Below are 27,740 nucleotides of genomic sequence, written 5' to 3' on the forward strand. Positions count from 1 at the left end.
CACAGGGAATACAGTCAGTGTTTTATAGTAACTATAAATGGAATACAAACTTTAAAGGTTGTGAGTCACTATGCTGTACACCTGTAACTTATATAATATTGTACGTCAACTGTACTTCAGTCGAAAAAAAATGAAGTTTGGAAATAGAGTCACACTGTGCTCCCAGGGCACGAGGGCCCATCTCCACACACCCTCATCTACACTGGGTTTAAGGGGTAGGCACCTGGAGGAAGTTAGGGCAAGATGACGAGCTTAAACCTAATGCGTTTGATCTTTTCAGAAAGGGAGGTGGTGAGCTCATCTTTGGAGCATGAGGTGGGCTGAGAAGAAGAGGAATAGTGGGTGAGGATGCAGATGGGAAGATCTGACCGGGGACAGAGACACACCAGTGTCTGACATGCCCCCATGGGGCTGGGTCCCCAGTGCAGTGCAGAGAGAAAGGCCTGGGGAGTGAAAGGCACCAGGGCCAGGAGAGAAAGCTAAAGGCTCCCGGGAGCCGAAGGTGATCCTGGGGTCCAGACTGACTGCCTGCGAGAAGCAGGAGTATAAAGACTTAGTGCAGGGGATTAGGAAAAACAGCGGGAGAGGGTGCAAGAAGGGAGCTTGCGATCATGCAGACAGAACAGCAGTTAGGCTTACCCCAGAGGATGTGCAGGCTGAGCTGCGGCCAATGTGGAGATGAGACCTACAGATTCCAGGTCAAGGAGCCCTGCGGTCTAGAGACCCAGTGGGCTTTCAACATGTTCCCTCCATTAAAGCTGGTGGCGGGAGACAGGATGAAGAAATCATTGAATCCAGGTGGTGCACTTATCCAGAACAGTATTCCCCAATGTGGGTGCACCTCTGACTGCCAGTTCCATTGGATTTAATAGATCATTGTTTTCAAGAATGGCAAGAAATTCTACGGTGAAATAAGTTTGAGAAACACAGAATTAAACACAGATAGAGATGGGCTTTTTTTGCAGAACTTTTCAAAGTTTGTACTATGTTAATGCAAGTCTCGAGAGGGTGATGGAAAATGCAGCATTTTCCAGATTTACTTGATCAAAGAACCCCTTTTCACAAAGAATATTTTGAACTAGTGCTCTGTAGGACGTGTTTTTGAAAACTGAACTTCTTGAAAGTTGGAAATTGGTCCTGAGAGTGACAGGCATTAGGAAAGAGAGAGAAATGACAGCAGCAATTCAAACAGGATAGAAAAACAATCCTAATAAAAATGGCTGTTGCTACCGTTTATCAAGTACTTACTGTGTACCAGGTACTTTTTGTATGCTGTCTCATTTTCACAGCAGCTCTGTGCAGGAGATGGTATTCTCACTATTTTGCACACGGAGCCCAGAGAGGGGAAGGGGAATCCCCTGCGAGGGAATGCATGACTGGAAGTGGTGAAGAGCAGAGAGTGAGGGGTTTGAAGGCCCAGAGGTAACAATCAAGATCAAGAAACTCATGATTCCCACCCCTCCCACCCTACTGGGTTTGTGGGGTTCAGGATCGATGGAGGAGCTGCTGTCTCCACAGAGGAGACCATTGTGTATGTGATGGGGGACGGTTAAGGTCTGTTGTACTGAGTGAATAGCCGGGGTTCTCTTCTCAAATAGAGGTTATACAACCCCTTGAAGGGGTACAGTCATCCCTCTATATCTGCAGGGGATTGGTTCCAGGGTCCCCCACGGATACCAAAATCCAAGGATACTCAAGCCCCTTATATAAAATGGCATGGTATTTGCATATAACCCACACACATCTTCCCATATACTTTAAATTATCTCTAGATTAGTTATTACACCTAATACACTGTAAATGCCAGTGTAAATGTAAATGGTTGTAAATACACTGTAAATGCTATGTAAATAGTTGCTGGTCACTCAGCAAGTTCAAGTTTTGCTTTTTGGAACTTTCTGGAAATTTTTTTCCAAATATTTTCTAACCGCGGTTGGTTGAATCCGCAGACGTGGAACCCACGAGTACGGGTTGGCATTTGGAGTCGTCGCAGATAACCAGGGATTGCTACTGGCATTCAGTGGGTCAGAACGCCAGATGTCTGCTCGGCGTGGGTAAATCCTGTCTAATGGAGACCTGTGCCACTCAAATGCCACGAGTGCCCCAGTTAGAATACTGAGGGCAAGAAAGGGGAGGAAAGTCATTTAGGATAAAGAGGGAGATCGCCCACAACCTCTGTGGTTACAGGAACCGTGGAAGACAGCAGATGCTGGGGGCTGGGGGCTGGCCCTGAGGATACAGGCAGAGGTGGCAGCAAGGAGAGGAAATGCCTGTCCCAAGAGCATCGAATGTGGATTTTAGGAATGAAGGAGCAGAAAAGAGGCGACAGTCACAGGGGAGCAAATCACGACACCTTGCCGAGCAGGAGAATCTGAAAGGGAAGGACCAGATCATCAGAGCAGAGAGGGACAGACTGATTCCCATCCGAATATAAACGTACCCTCAGCGGAAGCCTGTGGGGAGGGGGTCATGGCAGAAGGGTTCCAATGAAAACAGTTTTGCCACCTTAATTATAGCATTCTCCGACCATAAACTACAATTATTCTGCAACTTTAAATATAGCATTGGCTCCTGAGAAGACTCCGAAAACTTTATTTTTACTGACCCAATTGGCTGTTTTGAAAACCCACTCTGTGAACTCTGTAGAAGATAATCATCAAAATATGTTCCTTGAAGTTCCCAGAGAAAGACCTTTTCTTCAGTTCCTCGAATCTCTCCCCCACTTGCTGACTCTGACGGAAGATTGCAGTCCCTGAAAGGCTAAAGAGTGAATCAACACCACATGTTCAGTCAACCGAAAGCTGGACTCTGCGACCACGGTTGAGTTAGCAGTTGGTGAACAGGTCGGGGCTATTTTCCACCTCCAGAGGGACGAGTGAACCCGGCTCAGCCCCAGCAGAGCCAGAAGTCATGCCCAGCCATGTGCCGACTCTGGCACCTTCAAATCAAACTCTCTACAACGCGGCTCTGTGGGAGCTGAGGCTTGAAAAGAGCAAGGGAGTTCCCTTGTGGCGGCCTTTCTGATATTTGAGTTGGAGAATGTGACCATAGGTATGGGAGAAACAGAGGTTCTTTCAAGTCTCCGGTGGTTGCCACTACTTTATGAGTCTGGGCTTGCAGCGCTGTCTTCGAAGGCTAATTTTTTTTTTTTTTTTTTTAATTCACTGCCTGGAATTTGGGTAGAGATCGCTAGCTGAAGAGTGGGGCCCGGCGGTGCCCCCAGTAGGTCATTCATGGGCCTGGCTTCTTCATGACAGGGATGAGAATGCTCCCTCATGACAGCTCCAGTCCCTTGGGGCCTCTGGAACAGGGGAGGCCGAAACTGGCTCACAGAGTCTTCGATGTTTGCTACCCAGAGCAGCAGGCTGTCCCAGGCTTGTCTCAAGAGAGGGGTTTTCCTGAATATTTAAGGTTCCAGGCATTACCCTAGCTTTGCCGGTGCCCTTTCCCAAGCCCACCCCCTCCTGTCCCAGTGGCCTTTCTCCTGGAATCAGCAAAATGAAAAAAAAAAAAGAAGAGTACACAAAGAGAGACAGAGAGAAGGCAACAGAGGCTACTTCTGCCTTCCTGGAAAGGTGGCCTCTTTTCAGACAACTGTGGCGACATCGTCCACCATTCCAGGCACCTGGCAGCCCACACTGACATGCAGGTGCTTCCCAGTTTTCAGCATGTCAAGAAGTGCTCAGTTTCATGGATGGTTTACGTATGATGCAGGAAGGAACCACAGCCTGATTTGAGAGGGCCATAAACATGCTGGTGGTATTCTAAAGTGATTAATTGGACACATGGAAAAAATTAACCACCACCCACCCCCCCAAAACAGGGAGGCCTTTTAGCTTTAGGAGAGGAAAATCATATCCCTTGTTCCAGCTCTGAGAAAGGGAGGGGAAGAAGATGCTAAATTTTGCTGCACCGCCCCCAACCTAGCCTTTCATTCCTTTTCAATCCAGACATTAGGCCCCTCCCTGTATATTCATTTTAAGTCTCTGCTGCTTTAAGCCTTTGCATCTTCAATGCATCAGAACTCCCCAACACTCCCTAGCCAGGGAGAACTCTAAGAATAAACCATATTTAAACCATATTTTAATTCATTAATCTTTTTTTTTTTTTTTTAGTAAAACTGAGCTCTTAATTAAAAGGGCAGAAGTTAACAATTAACTAAGGATGCAGGCCTTCTCAAAAGGTCAGTAAACCCATCTTTTTTGAACACCCACTATGAGGTCAGCCCTGTGCTGAAAGAGGCTGAGGGAAGATTTCCTGACCTCATGGGGATGACAAACCACTGGCAGGCCAGACGTGTAAACAGATGCTGAGCCTGGATGGAAGAGGCCTTTCCGAGCTCCGTGGCCTGTCTGCGCTGGGTGTGTGTAACTCTGCAAGCGCTCTGTATGTGCATTTGCATCTTGCTTCAGATCCCTGGGCATTCCGGAGCCTCTAACTAGCTGACAGATGACTTAACCTCTGCCAGCCTTTGTAACATGACAGGTGGGCTCTGTGACTTGTAAGTTTCCTTCCCACTCCCTCTCTCTGAAAGCTCTGGAAAGCTGGGGCACCGAACACTCAGTCACATGGCCCCAGAAGGCATGGGAACACTCAGTCACATGGCCCCAGAAGGCATGGGAACAGGCAGCATGGGAGATGCGGAGGGGGGTGGAGAATTCTTTTCCTGTCTCTGCTGACCCCACTTGGTCCAGTGCAAGGGGAGAGTACAGATCCTGTCTCATCGATCATCCTCTCATCAGTCATAGCCTCTGTCCCTCAAGCCCAGCTCCTCTCAATTCTTTATGCCTGTTTCCTCATCCTTCCTCTGACTGGCTCAGTCTTGGTGTAATGCGAGTATAATGAGTGCGTGCTTGCACAGGGTTTGGCTTCTAAGAGCCTCGCAAAGCTTTGGATTATGTCCTCATTCGGATGAACAAGGCTGAAGTGGAACAGTTGCTATAGCGTTCCAGCCATAGGTAAATTAGGGGTCCCCAGGGTCCTTGGCTCAGCGCTAGTAAACAGGAAGTTGGAAGGATTAGAAAGAGAAGAGCTCTTTGGGGATGGGACCCGGGGAGGGGGGACGGTGGGGAGAGGTGGGGCTGTGAGTTATGGAGCTGTGACGTCAGCAAAGGGAAAAAGGGAATAGGGCCAAACATTTGCGAAGCCCCTCATCTAAAGAGAGCTGAGATCGCGCTGGCCATCATTCCCCTTCCCGCGGGCGGCTCCGCAAAGCATCGGACGGGTCTCGGTGAATTCTCACTTGCTAATGACTGCCAATCTAGGGGCTCTCGGTGGGAGAGCAGAGTTATGACAGAGCTGTGTTTTTTCCGAGGGGGTGTTTGCTGAAGGTTGGTGTCCATCTTGCTTGATTTAAGTCTTCCCAGATTCCCTGCAAAGGCTATAAACAGGGAAGTGATGAAATTGACCCTGGAGCCAGAAGAGGGAGGAGGCCTAGTCACAGGGGCGGGCACGCAGGCACCACCAGGGGTGGAGAGAGATGAGAAACACAGGCCTAGGAGGAGTCTCTGCTCCAAGGAGTGGAAAGAATACCTCCCTGAGGGGCCCCCGGGGCTGCGGTAAATCCAACAGCCCACAGCGTGGTTCCGGCTGAAATCATCTGGGGGGTGAGAGGGTGCCTCTAGTTAGGGCGAGGGCTTGGTCTGACACAGCACAGAAGGCACCGCCTCGCCTGTGGCGCTCGTTTATGGGGAAGCGACGGCAGTCCTGGTAACATTCCAGGCGACGTTATGCTCTTCAACTGTTGGCAGATTGATGATAGGGTGACAGCCTTAAGACACAAAGCGGGGCTCAAGAGGTTGATTTCTTAGGATACGTATAAAGGGTACCAGTCATGTCAGCCTTCCTTCTGCTACTGTACCCACCCTCCTCCAAAGCGTGCACACACACACACACACACACACACACACACACACACACATACACACACACACGAGAACACACTAACTGTATCAGACAGAGGCTACCTGCAGTTTGTTACTGTGGAGAGGAAACTCAAGCATGAAATTCAGGAGGCTTTGCCACTCTTACAGATCAGGGGTCTTGGCCTTCCCCAGTCAATAGAAATTGATCAGAGGCCAGACAAGAAATTCAGGCAAGGCTTTACTGGGGCCCCTGAAACCACAGGTTTCCTTGCTTGCTCCCCGACGGGGGTGGGGTGTGAGCTTCTTTCTTATATGGGGTGAGGGTAGGGGTGTGTCCATGGGGCAGGCCGGAGGGATGGCTTAGGAGTTTTGCCCACCCCTTAGGTGGTGTTGCATGCAGGGGGCACGTGCAGTACCCTGCTTTTGCTCCCAACACCCTGTTTTTGCTTCCGGCTCTTCAGAAGTGGCAGTTGGGGGTTTTTTTTTGGTCTTCGGTATCTTTATGTCCGTCACTTGCCCCAACTGTGCATGCACGCAGTTCTTTTTAGCCCCTTATAGTTTCTTTGTATGTTATTGCTGGAGGAGACGTTTCTGTCCAGGTGCAAGCACTGCAGCAAAGGGTCCCAGGTCCCAGTCTGTCTCATCACTAGCTGTCCCTGTGGCTTTAGCCAGGCATTCAAAGTTAACCCTCCTCCTCCTAACTCAGCTTCCCCATCTGTAAAACTGGGAGAATAACTTCTCACCCTGTCTCTCTGTCAGGCTAGCTGTGGGGATAAAGGGTATGAACCCAGGTCTCTGCCTTCCCCCCGCATTAACTCAGAGTCTCTGAGGGTAGGGGGCTGACCTTGGTCTTTGCACCGGGCTTCTCCATGATTACACATGCAGGCATAGACCCCCTACCAGGAAGGGTAACACAAAACCATTCATAGTCCCATGCGAAATTGTGTTTGTTGAGCACTTCTCTGTGCCAATCCCTGTGCTAGGGGCTTTGGGTAAAGCAGAGAAAAAGACAGACACAGTCCCTACCCTCAGATCTTAGACACTGAGGAAGAGAGCTGTCGGATAAATAATAACAGGTATACTGCATTCCACAAAGGGAAAATACAGACCACGTGGAAGAATGTGTAACGAGCAAGAGACTTCCTCCAGTCTGGGAGCTCAGGGAGGGCTGCTAGGAGGCGACATGTAAGTCGTGACCTGGAGGACAAGCAGAGGGCACTCATGGCAGTGATGGTGGCATCTTTCATTTGGGGTTACCCACAGTCCCTCCCCGACTGAGCCCGTTCAGGGCTGCCCTCACTTATCGGGCATTCCTTGCACACTCTGCCTCTTGGCTCCCGGGTAGGTCACAGTGGTCACGACAGCACAGCACTTGGGAAATGAGGCTGCTTCCGGGTCATTGCCAGAGAACCTGAGAACCATGGCCAGTCCTGGGCCCAGCCCCCTTCATTTCTACCTGCTCACCTTGTAGTCACAGGAGCAAGGATTCTTAGCATTTGTAGAACCTTGTCTCATTACTCTGAGTGGGGAGTGGGTGCGGTAGAGAAGACTTCCGAGTTCAGATCTCAGCTTCACCACATATCCTGGGTGCTGTTAAGCAACACTCTTAACTTCTCTGAACCGCAGTCTTTTTGCCTATGAAAGTGGTACTACCGACTCTAAAGTTTATAGCATCGTTGTGAAGATTGCCCCAAGGCAAGATCCAACCCTTCATCACTTTTAAAAAGGGAACAAAGAAAAACAAAAATTGGAGCTTCTACTTCTAGCATTACCAACTTAAAATATTCCTGGGTTATAAAGTTTAAGTGCCTGATAAACTACAAGCAAACTGCTAAATGCATAGCTAGAGTTGAAAGAAAACGGGAAATCCCTAGGGACCAAGCCAAAAACACCCCTTAAAATTAGGGACTGAAACCAAACGAGTCCACAAATGCAGGAGCTGGATGTTAGGAATCTCTAGTCTTGGGTGCAGGAGAAGACAAGGCTGTGAGAGGCACAAGGGGCACTTGTGGACTTTTGCTGAACCAAAGACCTCACAGCATAAAACTCCAACCCTAGAAGATGCTGCTTCCAGGTGCTGTCACCCTGGGACAGCCATTCTGGTTGGGGTTATTATTTTTTTTTGGCCCCATTGTTTTCTGATGGGCCATGGTCTTCCTACTGTTTGGTCAGCGCCCAGACCTGTGGTTAATGATTTTGAGTCTCACCCCAGCCAGTCTGCTCCTTGAAAAGGGGGGAGGGGAAGGGAAAGAGGCTAGATGCGAAATCTACCTGCTAGAGAGCTGACAAGGAAATGGGATATCTCCAGACAAGCCAGGTGAGGGGAGGGGGGCGGTGCTGGGTTAACACAGGCTTGCCCTCACCTGGTCTGGGGATCTAGTATATATTCTATGTGCACACTTGGGTGATCCAATCTAAGGAATCAAACCACAGTGATCCCAGATCGGTAGCTCTCCTGGCACCTGGCAAAAGTCTAGGAAATGCCCTCTGGAAGAAAGAGTTTTGAACACAGACCCCTCAGGATCCACTGTTTAATCAGGGGCTACAATATGAATGCCCTTCCACACCTCCCCACCCCCTGGAGTGCATTATGGTGGCCCCAAAGCTATGCACACACAAGCTTTAACAATTTTCAGAAATAAATATAATGAAACATCTGCAAGACACACGATGATAGGTTATGTTCTCATCAAAACCTTCTGTGAAAAGAAAAATGAACAGTTCAACAGAAAAATGGGCAAAGGCTACATATAGTTAATTCGTGGAAAGGCATGGTTAGTAAGCACTTGAAAATGTTCCATTTCACGAATAATTCTTAAATGTGCAAAATAAAATACGGAGATTCTTTGAGTTAAACTCATAAAGACATTTATTTTTTATAAGACTCATTGGGGAAGGACTAGTATATCAGTATATATTCGTATGCTGTGTGGGTGGAAGTGTCATTTGTGTGCCCTTTCTAGATGTCAGTTTGTTCATTGGTTTCTAGAACATTAAAATGTTCTTACAATCTGCTCCAGTCAATTCACTTTTAGAAAACTGTCTAAATAAAGCCCTATATGTGCATAACATTTTACGTATAAGGATTTTCACTGCGGTATTATCCATACACACACTTATTGCATATGCACACAGACACATAAATTTTTCCTGAAGCTCTTGAGGGTAAGTTACATACATCATGGTTCTTTACTTCTGAATATTTCAGTGTGGATTTCCTAAGAACAGGAATATGATCAGGGTACAATTATGAACTTCATGAATGTGCTTCAGTTCTTTATCTAATGTACCATATGTATCCCGATGTTGGTTGATCAGATAGTAACCTCGATGGGTTTTCTTTTCCCTCCAGGCTCTAGCAGGCTCTAGCTTAACATTAAGGATTGCATTTGGTTGTCATGTCTCTTCACCTTTCAACTGTCTTTTTTGACTCTAATATTTTTGAAAAATACAGCCCCCCCCAACTTTTAAAAATACAATGCTTACATTGTGTTTTTCTCATGTTTCTTCATGATTCGATTGTGGTTATGCACCCTTGGCCAGCAACTTACGTAAATGATGGTGTGTGCTGGTCAGCGTTGCCTGATTTCCCCACTATGTAATTACTGGGTTTTTTCCTCCCTTGCAACTAATAAGTAGTCTGTAAGCAGACAGTTTAAGGCCATGGATAAAGGCTTATACGTAAGCATACATATATACTGTTCTTCATCAAAATTTTCCCAAGAGGTGGCGTCCACTCATGGTTCTAACATGATCTGGCCTTTATCATGATGATTGCAGTCCCAACTCCAGCAGTAAGAAGAGCCCTCCCTTCTCCCTACCTGTCTGTCTGTCTATCATTGGTATGGATTCCTGTTTCTTCAATGACTTGTAATTTCATTATTATACTTAATTATTTTAGTGCTCAAATTGTCCCAGATTTGGCCAGTGGGGGCATCTTCAGGCTGGTTTCTATTTCTTTTTCATATGCCCCTATCATTTTTTTTTGAGCATTCCCTTAATTTCTGAAATAGCAAGGTGTTCTAGATTCATCTTCTACCTACCCTCTGCCCCAACCCTAAAATCAGCCATTTCTTTAAGAAGCCTGGGTTCCTTTTAGTGGGAAATGGTATTAGAGACCAACTGGATTGCTAGGGGTGTTCAGGGCTATTTTGGTGTCTTTGCTTCCTGGACCTTTCAACAAACAAATTTATATGCACACACATAGCTACAAATATAGATGCATCTATGCCTATATATGAACATAAACAAATATGTACACACATAAACATATTTTAGAAATTACTAGTTCCCACTGATACCTTCAAATTTCAGTCCAGCTCCAAGGGGTTCTTATTTGTCTCTCCCGTTGTATATTTCTGCATCCCTTTTTTCACAGTGAGAACCCTGGGTCCAAACCACATCAATGCATTTACTCTATTTGCTGAATCTTGAATTAATGTAAAATAACTTTGGAATTGCTTTACCCATGCTACACCAAGAAATAAAATTGCTTTAAAAGTTCAAGATTTGTTTGCACTTCTTCCCCAATCCTATGTTATCACATCCTAGACTGAGATTACAGAGTCCAAACTGTGTCATAATTTACTTAGATTAGTTCCTCTTTCCTTTTTTTCCCCCACGTAGTATGTTTATTGTATTTATTCAAGCAAGCAACGCTTATTTAGTTCCAAGTATTTTTTATTAATAAAATTGAATTTTTTGAATATGTAAGATATTAACATGTTTTCAGAAGTCAAACTATACAAAAAAATTATATTCAGAGAACTGTGACTCCTTCGTATATCCCTTTCCCCCACCGCATCCATTGTAGAAAACAACTTCATTGTTTTTCAGTTTACTTTTCCTGTTTATCTTCTTTTAATGATAAGTAGATATATGCGTGTTTTCTTATTTTCCCTTCTTTCTTACAAAAAAGTGACATACCATATGTGCTGCTTGGCTGTTTTCATTTAATATCTCTTGGAAACGACTCCACATCGGTTAATAGAGATTTCCTTATTCATTTGTATAGTTGCACTGAGCCCATTGCGTGTATACATGCCATCGTGTGTTAACCGATCTCCTATAGCTGTACGTTTAGATAGTTCCCAAATTTTGTAATTACAAGTAATCCTGTAATGAATAACCTTGTCACATATATTTTCAGATTGTTGGAGGTCTGTATTCTGGACAAATTCATAAAAGTGTGGTTGCTGTGTGGAAGGGTAAATGCATCTGCTAAACCCCCGCTCCACAAGCTTTGGGCCATTTTGCATTCAGACCCCAACTCCCCCCACCACCTAGGCCAACAACGCGTATTGTCCTCTGCATCTTTGTCAATGGGATGGGTGAGAAATATTATCACAGTGTCGTTTTAAGTTGCATTTGTCTTATGAGTAAAGTTGGACATCTTTTAAATTATTCAGGGGCCATTTTTGTATCTCTTTTCGTAATTGCCTGTTTGGGTCTTTTGTTCATTTTTCTGTAGGATTTTTGGTCCTTTATTTCCTCAATTTTTAAAAGCTCTTTATAAATGTGGTATATTAGCTCTTCATCTGTGAGGTATGCTATGGATATTTTCTCCCTGCTTGTCATTTGCTTTTATGGCCGTGCAAAAGTGTTGTTTTACTAGCATGTAGTCAAATGTATCGATCTTTTCTTTTATTGCCTCTGGATGTCCAGGCGTAGCTTAAAAAATCCCCCCGCCAGCTATCTGCCAGGCAATTTAGTTGTCATCGTAAGCTTGCACCCCGACTTCCCAGCACAGAAGCCCTGGTCAGCTCGATGCAGACCACCTCATTTCTCAAACACCCACTTGGAGGTCCGGCTCATTCTGCCAATACTGGACATCTTTCTTCTGGTCATTCATAAAAAGAGCAGATCTTGTAAGGAGGAAGGGCTAGGCAGTGTCTGGGGGAATGGGAGCAATCTTCTGAAGGAGGGAATACATCACTTAGGTCTTATTTAGAGAGCACGTGATCCCAGGGAACGAGCAGGGCATCAGCCTTCTGGCATGAGATCTGTTCCAGCCGCGGTCCCTTCCACCCCCTGGCACGTCCTGCACAAGGCAATGTGTGAGGCAGAGGCTGTGCCCATCCCGTGTCCTCACACTGCCAGCTCCTCTCCGAAGCCCCCCGGCTGGGCTGGATGCAGAGTCTTGGCGGGGACTGTGCTGGGGCCAGATTCGCCCTTGTCCCTGCAGAAGCAGAATCCTGCTTCGGTTACAGCGTGTCAGGGAATGGAAGGGAGCTGAGCCAGAACAAGCAGCCTTTTCTTACTCCACCCCAGGGGTCTGAACAAGGCACAGATAGAGAAGGCACCTGGGCTGGCCTGCGTGTCTTTACCAGTTTGCCAGAGATCATGAACTCTCCTCCCCCAGAGGTGTTGGGACATCCCAGTTCCTCAGCCACTTGATTCTGACCTCCATCCTTCTTTGCTCTGCTTGCTGTCAGGTCACCTGGAGCTCAGGTGGGCTGACTTGGACCCAGGGGCGGGGGTGGGCACAGGGTGTGGGGACAGTAAAAGAATGGGGCAGCTGGAGAGGGGTGGGCGTGGCTCCCCAGCCTGGGTCTGACAGCTCTGGCTCCATCACAGTGAGGTCGGCCACTGGCGACGGAGATGCGCTGTGTGTTACAGAAGAGGAGCTGGCAGCCGACGACGACGAGGACATGCCGTCCTTCCCGTGCACACAGGAGGGTAAGGGCTCCGGGCTGACCCCAGGCTGGGGACAGACTTGTCTGTCCGCATGGCTTCAAAGTCCTGGCTGTGCCTTCCCCGCTGCTCCCTGGAAGCATTGCATGGGCCTGGGTTATGCGGTACAGATGAAGTCTGAGTTGGACACACGTGACCTCTGTCTCCAGGGCTCCTCCTCAGACCTGCCCGGGACCATCTCCCCCAGGACCTCTCTTCCAGCTGGCCCAGAACTGTCCCCTTCGTTGTATCCCATGCCCATCAAGTGGCCCGTCCTTCTCAGGCCCACAGGACCAGCTTGGCATGGGGCTGATCTGAGAAACCAACGCCCTCTGAACTGTTATTTGCAGTAGGGCTTCTTGGTGGATTTCGGTAGAGGTTAGAGCAGCTGTTCTCAATCTCGGCTGTGCACTGTAACCACCTGGGGACGCCTGAGACCGACCCTTAGAAATTCTGATCTCTTTAGGTCTGGAGCATGGATGGGCATCAGGGTATTTAAACATTCCTGGTACTCATAATGTGCAGCTGAAGTTGAATCCATCTTAGAAATTTCACAGCTGGGAGCATCACAGCTTTCCTGCTGGCCACTGGCCACCTCCCAGAGCCGCCAGGAGCACCTTCTTCCAACCTTCCTCTATAACAAGGACGAGCTGATACACTGGAATCATCCGTTTGGCTTCCAGGAGAACTTCTGGTTACCTGCAAAGTTTGGGGACTGGCGACCCACCTTCTGGTTGGCCTGGGACTGAGGGGTTTCCCAAGATGTGTGACTTACAGCTTTAAAACTGAGACAGTCTTGGCAAACCATCCTGGTTTGCCCAATACCAAGGAGTTCCCAGAACAGAAGACTCTCAGTGCTAAAGTCCAGGAAAGTCCTAGGCAAACCGGGAGGAGTTGGTCACCCAATGGTGAGACAAGGCTGGCTGCCCTGTGAGGGGGCTGATGTTTCGGGAAGAGGTGTTTTCCTGCACCATGGGCTGAATGACGAAGCCGTGGAGACAGAATGATGGTGTGATGGGCGCGTACTCTGAAGATCCTCACTGTGGTCTTGCCTATTCGTAAAAGCTCTAGGACCTCCGGAAAAGGCAGTGAAGTGGGTAGAGGCGAGGATCCAGGACAGCTCCCTTTCTGAGGCTGGTTCAAAATGGGATGAGACAGGCCAGAGCAGGAGAACTGACCCTTTAGCCGCGGCCTCTGCCACCGGCCTCTTTTTGTCCCCCCTCTCCACAGGCCGGCCGGGGCCCCGCTGCAGCCGCTGCCAGAAGAACCTGTCTTTGCACACGTCGGTGCGGATCCTTTACCTCTTTCTGGCCTTCCTGCTGGTGTCTGTGGCCGTGCTGGCCTCTCTGGGTGAGTGCAGGCTGCTAGCAGCATCCCGCCCGTCCGGGGCTCTCCACCCCGGGCTGCGGGGGGGAGTTTCTCATCAGGGGTCCTTTCAGTGCCAAAACCCCCTACAAAGACAAACACACATCTCTGTGGCTCATGGACCAGAGCCAGCATCTTCCTGACTAGGGGCTCTGAGTGCCTGATTCAAACGGCAAAGACTAGCTCGTAACTTCTGGTCAATCATTAGCTGTGTGGCCTTGACAAGGCACTTCCCCTCTCAGGACCTCTGTTTTCCTCCTGGTAAATGAGAGGCTAGGACTAGATAGTAGTTCCCAGTTTCAGCCCCATGTTAGAATCATCGGGGAGCTGTAAAAAAATATGGATGCCTGCCCCCCCCCGCCTCGGATAATGGAATTAATTCAGTGGCTAAGCTCTTCAGATGCTTCCGGTGTACATCCAGGGTTGAAATCACCAGATCGGACAATGTCTAAGCCCTTGCCATGGCCTCTGTGTTTCTCAAAGTGAGGTTGGATGTGTACCTGCGTCAGGGTTGCCCCCAGGATTTGTTAAAATGCAAATTCCTGGGTCTCCCTCAGACCTGCTAAGTCAGAGTCCTGCCAGCGAGGCCCGGGGATCTGAAGTTTGGTGGTTCTCACACACTCAGCAGTTTGTATGACTGTGGTGGCTGGCCCAGGTGATGGCGAGCTGCCAGTTTCAGGTAGCTTCTGCCTCTGGATACTAACACCATTTATGTTTAAAAAGTGAAAACAAATTTGAAAGTTTCTTAACCGCAATCTCATTCCATTCTTAGCTTCAGATTTTAAAAAAAGCTTTTTTACTAAGGGAAGCCTGTAGGTTTGTTTGCTCCAGTGTACTAGATATTAAAGACAAAGCTGGGACTCAGGTGAGGCACGGAGATGGATAGGATTAAGAATAATTTTTATTTTTATATTCCTTTCTTATTTGTCCCCATTCTACCCTGTGGTCAGATCCTAGGTCTAAAATCTGAGGGGGGTGGAAATTAGATATGTATATGTATAATTTATGTACTATTACATATTCTAATATACACATATATACCCACATATGTATAAACACATATATACACTTAAGGGAGATATATAAAAAGATTATATCTATAGATATATAGATACACAGGTATATATTTTTAAGAGATGTGTGACAGGCTCTGGCCATTGGGAAGCCCCACAGAAGAGTGAATGGTTTTGGCCGCAGAGGGGCTGATACATGGTTTGTCTTCTTAACAAACGACTGCTGTTTCTCTGAGCTAAGACCCTTTTCTCATCTCTGTTTCCCCTGCAGTTTTCAGGAAAGTGGACTCTCTCTCAGAAGACATCTCCCTGGCCCAGGCCCTTTATGACAAGAAGCTTGTGTCTATGCAGGAAAATCTCCAAGGGCTGGGTGAGTGTCCAGTGTCCAGATGTGCTAGTGACCGTGACAGAAGGCCGATATTACTTGATGGGGGGCGGGGGGAGACAGGGTTCCTCCCATGCCATGGTGCCCTGGAGCAGGGCAGCCTTCACCAAGCTTCAAGGCATGAGGGAAAGACAGCCATGGCTCCCGGCCTCCCTGTGCAGCTGGAGAACATCCAGCCAACGAGGGCTGCTACCCTGGGGTGCACCCAGGAATGGGGCTCGGGGTTCTGTGAGTGGCACGGATCTAGCAGAGCCTCCAGGTAGAGAAGCAAGCCAGAGACAAGCAAGTCCACTCGCCAAATATCTTCACGTATCTGAAATTATTTTTAAGATCTTCCCTGTGCTCTTGACAAGTCGGCCCTTTCCTCATCACTGCCTTAAAGTTTGCACAATTTACTGTCTCTTCGTCTCTTGCTTTCACAAGGGACGTTCTTGTTCTGAGAATGAGACAGAAGGAGCCATAATAGAAGGGTTTAGAGGGGGTCTGCTTGGTGGGAAGAGAAAGTCCTATTCTGCCACTAATTAGCTGAGTGACATTTGGCAAGTCACTTTTCTGAGCCTCATTTCTCATCAGTTGCGGAGGGAAACTATCCCTGTACCCTTTTCTCCACGAGCTTGTGACGGGCTCAGATAAGCACAAATATTAAAATGTGGGGAGAAATTGTAAAAATAAAATGTAAATGGGAGGTTGTTGGCAACCTCAGAAAAGTTATGAAGATACGTACTCTCAAGAATTTGGTGGTGAGATGGAGGAAATATCCTAAAGCCTACATTTCAGGTCAGAGTAAAGACATTTGGTAGAAATAAGGTTGCATAGAGGTGGCAAGACTTTTCGAAAAAGGATTTCATAGCAGGTCTTAGGAAAGGAAGAGGGATAGGAAAGCCACTTGCCAATTCATTATGCTCTGAAATGTTAAAGAAGCAACCTTTGTCCCGTGATCCTTCAGCAACTCAAAATGTTGTCCCTTTCTCCTGAAGAGCTGAAAGCCCCGAACAACTGCTCTTTCTGCCTTGAGGCTGGGCAGCTGGGGCAAGAGATCAGAAAGCTGCAGGCGGAGCTGGAGGGAATTCAGAAGATGCTTCTGGCTCAGGAGGTCCAGCTGGACCAGACCTCCCAGACCCACGAACTGCTCTCCACCACCAGCGGTCAGATCTCCCAGGAGATGGGCAATTGCTCCTTCTCCGTCCACCAGATCAACCAGTCTCTGGGGCTCTTCCTGGCCCAGGTGAGAGGCTGGCAGGCCACCACAGCCGGCCTGGACCTCTCTCTGAAGGACCTCACCCAGGAGTGCTACAACGTCAAGGCTGCGATGCACCAGATCAACTTCACCGTGGGGCAGACTTCTGAGTGGATCCACGGGATCCGGCGGAAGACAGACGAGGAGACCCTGACCCTCCAGAAGATGATCGCCGACTGGCAGAACTACACGCGGCTCTTCAGCAGCCTGCGTGCCACCTCGGCCAAGACGGGAGAAGCGGTCAAGAGCCTCCAGGCCACCCTGGGGGCCTCCTCCCAGCGCATCAGCCAGAATTCTGAGAGTATGCACGACCTGGTGCTGCAGGTCATGGGCTTGCAGCTGCAGCTGGATAACATCTCGTCCTTCCTGGACGACCATGAGGAGAACATGCACGACCTGCAGTACCACACCCACTACGCCCAGAACCGCACGGTGGAGAGGTTCGAGACGCTGGAAGGACGCATGGCTTCCCATGAGATCGAGATCGGCACCATCTTCACCAACATCAACGCCACCGACAGCCACGTGTACAGCATGCTCAAGTACCTGGATGACGTGCGGCTCTCCTGCACGCTGGGCTTTCACACCCAGGCCGAGGAGCTCTACTACCTGAACAAGACCGTCTCCCTTATGCTGGCCACCACCGACCTGCTCCGGGAGCGCTTTGGCCTGCTCAGCGCCCGCCTGGACTTCAACGTCCGCAACCTGTCCATGGTCATGGAGGAGATGAAGGCCGTGGACATGCAGCACGGGGAGATCCTGCGCAACGTCACCATCCTACGAGGTGAGAGCCAGATCTGGGCCGGGCTGCCGGGGAGCTCCCAGAGGGCCTCGGTGACCTTGGGAAACACAGAAGGACCTGGTTTTGGGCAAAAATCTCAGTGGGCTGATACAATCCTGCAGCAAATTCCTGGGGTGACTGGCAGCTTTTACGTCCTTGCCAACCTCTTTTGGAAAAGTGTATGGCTCCTCACTTTGCCCGACATACAAATTTGGATTTTTATGTGCGGATCTGTTTAATTGGGCCCACAGAGAGATACAGGTAGATCTCATCTTTCGGAAACTCTGTCTCCTTTTGTTTTCTCCCTTCCCACCCCCTTACTAGTGCTCTCAACCATCTGCAGTTCAGATGCCTGTCACTCTGATGCCCTCTTCTCCTCCCATCTCACCCCTGTCTTAGGCAGAGTTCTTCAGAGATATAGGAGAGAGAGAGAGATTATAAGGAATTGGCTCATGTGATTTTGGAGGCTGGCAAGTCCAAAATCTGCACAGCTGATGTCCTAGTTCAACTCAAAAGGCTGGAGGCTGCTGTAGAACCAGGAAGAGGCAGTGTGCCAGTTGAAGGCTGTCAGGCTGGAGGATGCTCTGTTACTCAGGGGAGGGTCAGCCTTTGGTTCTATTCAGGCTTCAACTGATTAAGTGAGGCCCACCCACATTGAGGAGGGCAATCTGCTTTACTCAGTACTGATTTTTTTTTAACTTTTTTTTTTTTTTTTTGCGGTACACGGGCTTCTCACTGTCGTGGCCTCTCCCGTTGCGGAGCACAGGCTCTGGACGCGCAGGCTCAGCGGCCATGGCTCACGGGCCCAGCTGCTCCGCGGCATGTGGGATCCTCCCGGACCGGGGCACGAACCCATGTCCCCCGCATCAACAGGCGGACTCTCAACCACTGCGCCACCAGGGAAGCCCTTTCTTAACTTTTTATTTTATGTTGGAGTAGAGTTGATTAACAATTTTGTGTTAGCTTCAGGTGTACAACAAAGTGATTCAGTTATACATATACATGTATCTATTCTTTTTCAAATTCTTTCCCCATTTAGGTTGTTACATAATGTTGAGCAGAGTTCCTACTCAGTACTGATTTAAATGTTGATTTCATCCATAAACACAATGGAGACACACCCAGAATAATGTTTGGCCAAATATCTGGGTATCCCGTGGCCCAGTCAAGTTGACACATAAAAATGAACTGTCACAAGTGCATCCCTCATCCACCTGACACCCATGCACATCTCCTCAAATCATACTTAATCTCCAAATAAAGAAAGTAACAAGGTCAGAATTCTGCCTAATATACATGATATAACAATCCTGAGAGTAACCCAAAATGCACTAACCCCTTCCCCAGAAGAGGAGGTAAAGTCCTTGAGTGATGTTTACTCTTCTTAATATCCCATAACTTAAATATTATGATATAAAGTTAACAATATTTAAATACTGTGATATAAAGTCAATACATTTTGTATTTTTTGTTACATAGTAAGGGGATAAGAGAGGGAACAAAACAAAGATATATACACATATATGTCAACATATAATCATAACACAATGAGGAAATACTCTTGACAATTACAGTCCTTGCTCATGAAATTGGTCAGAGAGTCACAGCTAGTGTTTATAACTACTTTCTTCCGCTACCCATTCCATATTCCCTTTGCCTTCAGCAAGCACCTCAGCTGGTTGTGCTTCTTTACCTAGTAGGGTGACCCAAACCTTCATTCCTGAAGGGCCGTTAGTAGTCCTGCCTGGATTGGGTTGTTGTAATTCTCCATTGACCTTAATCCCAGGACATGGTAATACTGAGAGACGCCCTAAGTGATCTCCTAGATTCCAGACATGCTCTTTCTTATCTCCATTGTGGAGAAGTAGTCTGATTTCTCCTTGGCCGTCAGGGTCAATCATCCCAGTCAGCGCAGTAACTTCTTTGTCTGTTATTTCAGAGGCATGAGGAGCCCAAAGTGAGCAGGCAACAGTCTTAACTTCCAGTTCAATGGAACCGTATCTCCTGGCAGAAATATTCCCCTTTGGAACTAAGATCACTAAGCCAGCAGAGCATAAGTTTCTGGGAACAAGAAGCAAAAAATTTGCTAGTGGGGCACTAGGGTTAATAGTGAGTGGTGGCTTCCCATTTCCCCTTCTTGATCCTTGGACCTGAGTCCTGGCTGTAAGAGAAACAGCACCATGTTTTTGTTGCTGATTCAGAGCATATACAGCCCTGCAAGGTATTACCACAGAACTGGCACTGTAACTGAGTCTTCAAAAGGCCATTTCACCCTTCTGTTCAGCCAGCTGCTTCAAGACGGTGGGGGACATGGTAACGCCAGTGAATCTTATGATCATGGGCCCACTGCTGCACTTCATTTGCCGTGAAATGAGTTTCTTGATCAGAAGCAATGCTGTGTGGAATACCATGTATAATGCATTCTGCAAGTACATGGCTGGTATTTTTGGTGAAGCATTGCATGCGGGGAAGGCACTTCTATATCCAGAATAAGTGTCTAAACCAGTAAGAACAAAACACTGCATGATGGAAGTGGTCCAGTGTAATCAACCTGCCACCAGGTAGCTGTCTGATTACCCTGAAGAATGATGCCATATTGGGGATTCATTGCTGGTCCCTGCTGTTGGCAGATTGGGTGCTCAGCAGTGGCTGTAGCCAGGTCAGCCTTGGGGCCTGGAAGTCCATCCGTGTTGCTGAACCCATGCATAAGCTCCATCCTTGCTACCATGGCCATTTTGTTCATGAGCCCATTGGTTGATGACAGGGGTGGCTGGAGAAGAAGCCTGACTGGAATCCATAGAACAAGTCGTCCTCTTCGCTTGATTATTAAAATCCTCCTCTGCTGATATCACCTTTGGTGAGCATTCACATAGGACGCCATGAGATGGACCTCAGCTAAAACTCCACTGATCCCCTGACCGCCATAAGTCCCTACTCGGACTGGTGCGTCACAGTGATGCTTGGGTCTCCTGGAATCAGTGTCAGTTCAGAGTTTGTGTCCAGTGGTGCCTGAAAGTTCTGATTATTTCCTCTTGCCCAATGCACAGTTATCCTGGCAAAAGACCATAGGGGCCTTTGGGGATGGCTGGAAAAATGATTAGTAGTAAATATTGTTGGTAGTGTACAAGGGTCCTTCCTCGAGGGGACCTGGCCTCTTCATTCAAGGGGTTCTGAGTCTGTAAAGTGGCTCAAGTCTGAGAACTGGTTGGGGGTTATGACACTTTTTATGATTCAAGTTAGACTCTTGTTCACTTGATCTAGAACTTTTCTGCTTACACAGAACACGTTAAGAATTAGTAGGCTTCCTGTCTATTTCACTTCTAGGAACCCCATGACGAGCTAGCCAGCCATGGTCTGCAGGAGTCAGGACATTCTGATTGCAGCACTGACCCTGCTGTCAGTTCCAGGGACCATTCCCTCCTTGCCTTCGGGGCTTGAGTGCCACCTCTGGTCCCTGCCACCACGGGTCCAATCACTCTCATTGTGGTTACGTGTCCCAATTCCGTGACTGCAGTTCCCTCTGTGAAGTCTGGCCCACAGAGAAGAGCCAGGGATGCCAGGGCTTCCTTCTCAAGTTTATCTCTCACAGTTGTGGTGAAAGGCATGCCTTCTGGTCCTTCCCAGGGTGGGTGAGTTTCAAATGACAAACTCACTTGAACATTCCCGTCTCCCTAAGTCATGGAATCCCTTTCTCTACATTAACCCAAAGCAGGTCTGGCAATTCTAATTCACTCACTGTGGGTCTCCTTTTGGCCATATTTCAGCCAAGCAGCGAAGCAAACTGTTAGAGCTCTTCCTTCCTCCCCAAGATGCAAAGTTAGATGCAGAATCCCTGCTTAGTGAGCCCGTGGCAATAAATGCCGCCCGATCCAACTTTCCATTCCTTCCACGATTTATCCCACAGCCTTAATACCCATCCCCACACGTGTGGCCCGGGTTTCTATCTGCAGGAGTTAGAAAACGCAGAGGGTAGTGCACCTCCTCACGGGTCACGCTTAGTACCTCACTTTAGGGGCTGCTGGGACTTGAGTCTGCTCAGAGGTCTAGACGCCAAGAGCGGTGGTGGGGTCGTCACTGGGGAGAACCAGCAATGTCTTGCTTGTCAGCTGCCTCAGGGGCGGTCATTACCCTTTCCGCAGGTAACGCAGGGTTAACACCCTGGGACAGGCGGGGGTGGAGAGGCCGCTTCTCCTGGGGACAGAGAGACTGCTGCCGCTGGCAGAGGAGATGCGTCAGAATTTAGGGTTCAAGTTCCCCAGCTCCATCAGGGTCTTCCCACACACCCCCATTCCAACTTGCAGGATCCCCTTCCTTCCCAGTCCGTGGCCTGGGTTTAGCAGGAGACACCCTGGGAGGCTGGGAGTTCAACTCGCATTGTAATTCAGTCAGTCACAGGGGGAGACTGCGGGTCTGATTTTCAGCACTCAGCCCTGTGGCTACGGGGGGTAAGGGTCTCCTTCAGGGCAGACATAGAAGCTTTCAGGTCATTTACGGGCCCTTGAGCTAGGAATTCGAATCCCTGAGCTCAAACTTTTCTTTCCCCACTTTGTCCAGTAACATTAGAAACAACCAGCCAATCTCATCATACTTGTTATTTTGACCAAAATGTTCAAAGGTATAACATACATGGTTGCCTAGATCCTCGCTTAGGCGTCTCCATTATTTTGGGTATCTCTCTTGCCAGGGATTCTCAGGCTGCTTTTACTACTGGATAGAGAGTCCTCAGCATCTTTAAATCTAATCATATTAGAGAGCCCGTTCCAGAAACCACAGACCAAATCAGAAAACTCATCTTTAAAATTCTGTTCACCTGGAATCATTCTTGGTACCAAAATCTGTATTAGATTCTCCAGAGAAACAGAACCAGCCAGCAAGATGTATATTTATGCTGTGTCCAGTAGGCTCTCTGGAGAGAGAGATTGATGTATTATAAAGAATTGAAGGTATTGGCTCACATAGGTATAAAAGCCAGCAAGTCCCAAGACCTGCAGGGTGAGTCAGCAAGCAGAAGACCCAGGAGAGATGATGCTTTAATTCCAGCCTTTTTTTTTTTTTTTTTTTTTGCAGTACACAGGCCTCTCGCTGCTGTGGCCTCTCGCGTTGCGTAGCACAGGCTCCGGACGCGCAGGCTCAGCAGCCATGGCTCACGGGCCCAGCCGCTCCGCGGCATGTGGGATCTTCCCGGACCGGGGCACGAACCCGTGTCCCCTGCATCGGCAGGCGGACTCTCAGCCACTGCGCCACCAGGGAAGCCCTACTCAGCCTTTTTGTTCTTTTCAGGCCTTCAACTGATTGGATGAGGCCCATGCACATTGGGGAAAGCAATTTGCTTTACTTGGTCCCCCAACTCAAATGCTAATCTTGTCCAAAACACCCTCACAGACACACCCAGAATGCTGTTGCACCAATGTCGGCTGAAAAAAATGCACAATCTTAAAGTTGAGAATGATGTTTTACTCAGAGGCTATACCGAGGTCTTAAGCCCAGGAGACAGCCTCTCAGATAGCTCTAAGGGACTGTTCCGAAGAGTTAAGGGAAGAGCCAGCATATATAGATGTTTTTGCCAAAAAAATCCAGGTGTTGAACATCAAAAGATTATTCCTAATTAAAGAAAAACCAGACATCTCAATTAATGAATTTAGCACTCTTCTATGTATGGGAAGATGCAAGAATCTGGACTTAATGAAATTATTCCTTTGACAGGCACCTTCACTATCTTGGGCCAGTATCCTGTTTTATTCCATCCTGAATCCTCTCAGGGTGCACTGTCAAGGGTGGCTGCAAGTGACTGATGGCTTGATGGCCGCAACATCCTCTGTTTACTGATATGGCAGGTCTACAGCAAATATCAGGGCTCCCCCGGCCCAATTGACACATGAAATCAACCACCAGAGGTGACATCAGAAATGAGGCCTGAGAACAGGGGAGAAAGTCAGGTAGAGCAGGGTTGGCAAGGATGAGCAGAGGCGCTCCAGGTGGAGAAGGAGACATGCAAAGACCCTGGGCACATGCGTTATCGCCTTGAATTCCCATGGTCCCTGAAACTGAAGAACCGGCTGCCAGATGAGGTCTAGTCAAGCTCACGCAGCTCGCAAGGAAGGGAAATGGGATTCAGATGCAAGGTGGTTCAGATCCAGTGCTGTGCGAGCTGCCTTGAGTGGCCTCCTCCAAAGTCACCTAAGACCCGCATTCCCCTAAAAGCACCTGAGCAAACGAGAGATGCTCCCTGCTGACAGCACAGGCTTCCTGGTGGAGTTTCTGCGCTCTATTCCTGTCTACCGTCCATCCATTTCCCCAAAAGGGACTGACCTCTTCTCCCCTTGGGACAGCTCTGCCCTCAGTTTCCCCTTAGATCCCACACCAAAGGTTGGTTACCTGGCCCACTCTTTGAATTGACTTGAAATGCTCTATGGCTTCTGCTTATGAGTACTTCACTCTGAAGTAAACCCTATATTAGTCCGCCCCAGCTGCTGTAACAAAGCACCACAGACTGGGGATGCTTAGAACTGAAATCTCTTATCTCACAGCTCTGGAGGCTGGAAGTTTAAAGTCAAGGTGTTGGCAGTGTTGGTTCCTTCTGAGGGTGATAAGGGCAGGATCTATTCCAGGCATTGGCTTGTAGACGGCCATCTTCTCCCTGTGTCTCCTTATAACATCTTCCCTGTGTGTGTCTGTCTCTGTGTCCCAGTCTCCCCTTTTTATAAGGACACCAGTCATATTGGATTAGGGGCCATCCTAATGACAACATTTCAACCTGATGATCTCTGTCAAGACCCTGTCTCCCTATGAGGTCATATTCAGAGTGGGTTAGGATTTCAGCATGTGAATTTTGAGGGAACACAATTCACCCCATAACAAACACCATTACCTTTCCATTTTAGTCCTTCACAGCAATATTTCCAACAGTTTTTCTCCTGGAAAATGGCCCAGAAGACTCCTAATTCGGATTCCATACAGGAATTTGTATGGCTATACTCAATTTCCTGGACCCTTCCCCAGGAAGTGCGTTTCTTTGTGGGAAGTATGTTCAACCTGAAAATATAGCAGCTCTTGGCTCTAGAGAATAGAATAAGTAGCCACTGAGATCTGGAGGCTCTAGAATGTATAGTCACATTTTGGGGGGGCCAGAAGCCTGGGCCTGATCATTCAGGGAGCTGCAGGAGACAGGAGGGAGGGCCCCATGATCCCACACAGCGCTGTTTTCTTCACAGAGCTCAGACTTGGAGCCAACCTCTCTGATTCTCTGGTTCTCTTTAACCATTTGGTTTCAAACCTGTGTTACCGTCATTTTCTATCAGTGAGCATTTCTGCTAATATTTTCTTTACTCTAGATTGGTGGTGTAGCAGGGGATGGAGGTGAGGTAAGATCTTGTTTGCCTGTTGTCATATTCTGGCAACAAAGCCAGGTACTGAGTATTTCCTTAGTAACTGAAACAGTCCCACAGTATTTCATCTAAAATACGTATTTGTGTGACTTCTAGGATGCAGTGTTCCAGAGAAGGCATTAGCAGGTAGTTCTCGTGGTTCATCCTCTGGTAACCTTGTTCTTAGGTTGCATTCAATCATGATAAAGCCCATTCACGCACTTTGTTTCATTTTAGCCTCACAACATTTTTTTTTTTTATTTTATATCGGAGTATAGTTGATTAACAATGTTATGTACGTTTCAGGTGTACAGCAAAGTGATTCAGTTATACATATACGTGTATCTATTCTTTTTCAAATTCTTTTCCCATTTAGGTTATTATAGAATAACGAGCAGAGTTCCCTGTACTATACAGTAGGTCCTTGTTGGTCATCTATTTTAATTATTGCAGTGTGTACATGTCAGTCCCATACTCCCAATCTGTCCCTCCCCTAGCCTGACAACCTTTGTGGACAAGATGTGTTGCAGGTGCATCTTTACAGAAAGGTGACCTGAGACTGGGAAAGGTTAAGGGATAGCTCAAGGTCACACTATGATTAAGATCCTGACCCCTTGCCATGGCTCTGAGACGCACACGTCTAGTGCCCAGCCAGAAGAGGAGACACTGAGAGCAGATACCAAAAAGGCATTTCCACTCAGGTCCTGATTAGGTGTCATGTGTGGGACAGACTGGAAAAGAAGGAAATGGTACCAAGAGTGTTAGTAAGGGAACAATTTGAGAACCTCACTCTAAGTATAACCCAACAATAGTCATGGGACTTTCTATTTGCTCCTGTCCTAATGATGGCAGAGTTCTCATCAAAGAACCTCATCCTAACCGGAGAGCAAGGTGGGACATCGCTTTGAGCTACATTTGACTCTCAGCATATTTTTTTAAATTGTGTCTTTGGGCAACATTTCTCTGGGTTGTTAAATCACCACATATAAAGCCTCTCACATCTGAAAGAAAATTTCAGGGACAAAACCAACATCCCTTCCTACAGGAACATGTCCTTCATTCATTCATTCATTCATAGACAGGTGCTGATCGGCTTTCACGCTGGGACTGGCAACGTCTCCCTCTGGCTGAAGCCGAGCTGCTCTCCAGAATAAAGGAAGAGGGACAGCAATGGCCACAGCCAGTGTGGAAGGTGCCAAGTGCTGACTGAAGCTCCGGGGCTCTTAAACTGTCCGGGGAAGGAGCCTGGATTCGAATTTGCTGTGGGTCTTTGGGCAGAATCACTTCATCTTTCAGGGCCTCTGGTTTTTTGGGGGGTTTTTGTTTTGTTTTGTTCTGTTTCATATGTACATCAATGGATAAGACCAGCTGTTCTCTGAGACTTCTTCCAGCTCTGTGATTAATTCTGAGTCTCCATTTGCCAAACGGAAAGCCAGTGGTCCTTCTATAGTGTTTGTGCCTCTCATAGACTGTTTCTTCCTATTCTATAGGAGGATTTCTGTGTGTGTGCTAGACAGTGCCTACCCTAAGACTATCGCTTGGGAATTGGAACCAAGAAAGCATCATTGCTTATTTGCTGAGTGGCCTTGGACAAGGCTCTTGGCTACTTTCTTTTTTTATATATAAATTTATGTAATTAATTAATTTATTTTTGGCTGCTTTGGGTCTTTGTTGCTGCGTGCGGGCTTTCTCTAGTTGCGGCTAGTAGGGGCTACTTTTCATTGCGGTGTGCTGGCTTCTCATTGCGGTGGCTTCTCTTGTTGTGGAGCACGGGCTCTAAGTGCGTGGGCTTCAGTAGTTGTGGCTCACGGGCTGTAGAGCACAGGCTCAGTAGTTGTGGCACACGGGCTTAGTTGCTCCGCGGCACGTGGGATCTTCCCGGACCAGGGCTCAAACCCGTGTCCCCTGCATTGGCAGGTGGATTCTTAACCACTGCGCCACCAGAGAAGCCCTCTTGGCTACTTTCAATTCAGCTTCTTCATCTGTAAGTAGGAATATAATATCTGCCCTGCCTATCTCTCATGGGTAGTTGTGAGTAACAGTGTTAACTGTGTGAACAGTTCTTGGTAAAATATAAAAGGGTGTCCTAATGAAGGGATGATTCTGAATCTAATTCACTTGATGGTGGGCTCCTTGTCTTGTTCATCAGTGCCCAGCACAGTGCCTGACCTTTGGAAGGTTCTCAGGAAACACTTGCTCGTTGAGTGCATCAATGAAAGCATGACCACAGGGCAGAAGCTGAGGACGAGGGATTACACCTACCAGTTCATTCCCTAAGCACTAACCTCCTTCCTCCTGCCACAGACAGTGTCCAGGAGTTTACATGTTGTAAAGAGAACTTTGAATTATTCTGTGGTTTAGGGCGGAGGAGCTACCTGGAGGGGAGGCAGGGAGGAACATGCCTGCTTGGAGGTAGTAGGTTCGCTTGTTATTGAGAAGCAAGGGGGATTAATGAAAAGGAGAATTATACCAGCTTCTGTTGGTGCCTGCGACAGAGCTTACCATGACACCTGGCCTATTTCTGATACATTCTTACTTCCAGGACACAGTCTTTGAGGAGTGTTTACAGGTCACTACTACCTGTTGGCCTTGAACTCAGGTTATTGTTTCCCCAGCCCCACAGGACTGAAGGGATGAAGCCTAATTCTCTGCTCAGCTTCTCCACCCCCTGGTCCTTACCGCAAATGCCCACACAGTTTCCTTTCTTCCTTTTCTCCTGAATCTCAGCCCTGGACCTTGGCAGCCCTGAGCCCCAGCCCCAGTGAAGCTGCTGAAAACCCTACTCAGCTTCTCAGCGGCTCTGCCCAAACCAATTACTAGTCAACAAATGCCTTGAGAGGAGAAAGAGGCCCAGAAGGTCTGGCTTTCTCCAATGAGTCTCCCTTCTCCCTGGGAGTCTGGCCCTTGATCGCTCTCCAAAGCTTTCAGAAGGATGTCTTGGCATTCTGTCTAATGATTCTGGTTGCTCTCAGCGGGAGGTTGAGTCTGTACAAATTAATCCATCATAGGCAGACGTGGAAATCCACTGGCATTTTTTCAATGCTCCTCAGGTAACAACA

General features: G+C 47.9%; 1 protein-coding gene across 4 annotated transcripts in view; it reads left to right on the plus strand.

The window, feature by feature from the left end:
* SCARA3 (scavenger receptor class A member 3) overlaps nucleotides 1-27,740 on the plus strand; it is a 41,994-nt gene that overhangs the window by 7,880 nt on the left and 6,374 nt on the right. For 2 of the 4 annotated variants that reach the window (XM_027088066.1, XM_027088069.1), the window contains exons 2-6: nucleotides 4,116-4,183; nucleotides 12,441-12,542; nucleotides 13,767-13,886; nucleotides 15,186-15,284; nucleotides 16,277-17,320. In XM_027088066.1, coding sequence (XP_026943867.1) covers nucleotides 4,165-4,183; nucleotides 12,441-12,542; nucleotides 13,767-13,886; nucleotides 15,186-15,284; nucleotides 16,277-17,320 — 1,384 coding nt within the window. In that variant the 5' untranslated portion in view covers nucleotides 4,116-4,164. Of the gene's footprint in view, nucleotides 1-4,115; nucleotides 4,184-10,795; nucleotides 11,072-12,440; nucleotides 12,543-13,766; nucleotides 13,887-15,185; nucleotides 15,285-16,276; nucleotides 17,321-27,740 lie in introns of those variants that run through there. The other 2 variants (XM_027088068.1, XM_027088067.1) reach the window with 2 other exon arrangements.

Source organism: Aethalodelphis obliquidens, unplaced genomic scaffold (assembly GCF_003676395.1).
Source record: "Aethalodelphis obliquidens isolate GAN/ISIS:26980383/991018 unplaced genomic scaffold, ASM367639v1 scaffold61, whole genome shotgun sequence".
In the NCBI taxonomy this organism is placed as follows: Eukaryota; Metazoa; Chordata; class Mammalia; order Artiodactyla; family Delphinidae; genus Aethalodelphis; species Aethalodelphis obliquidens.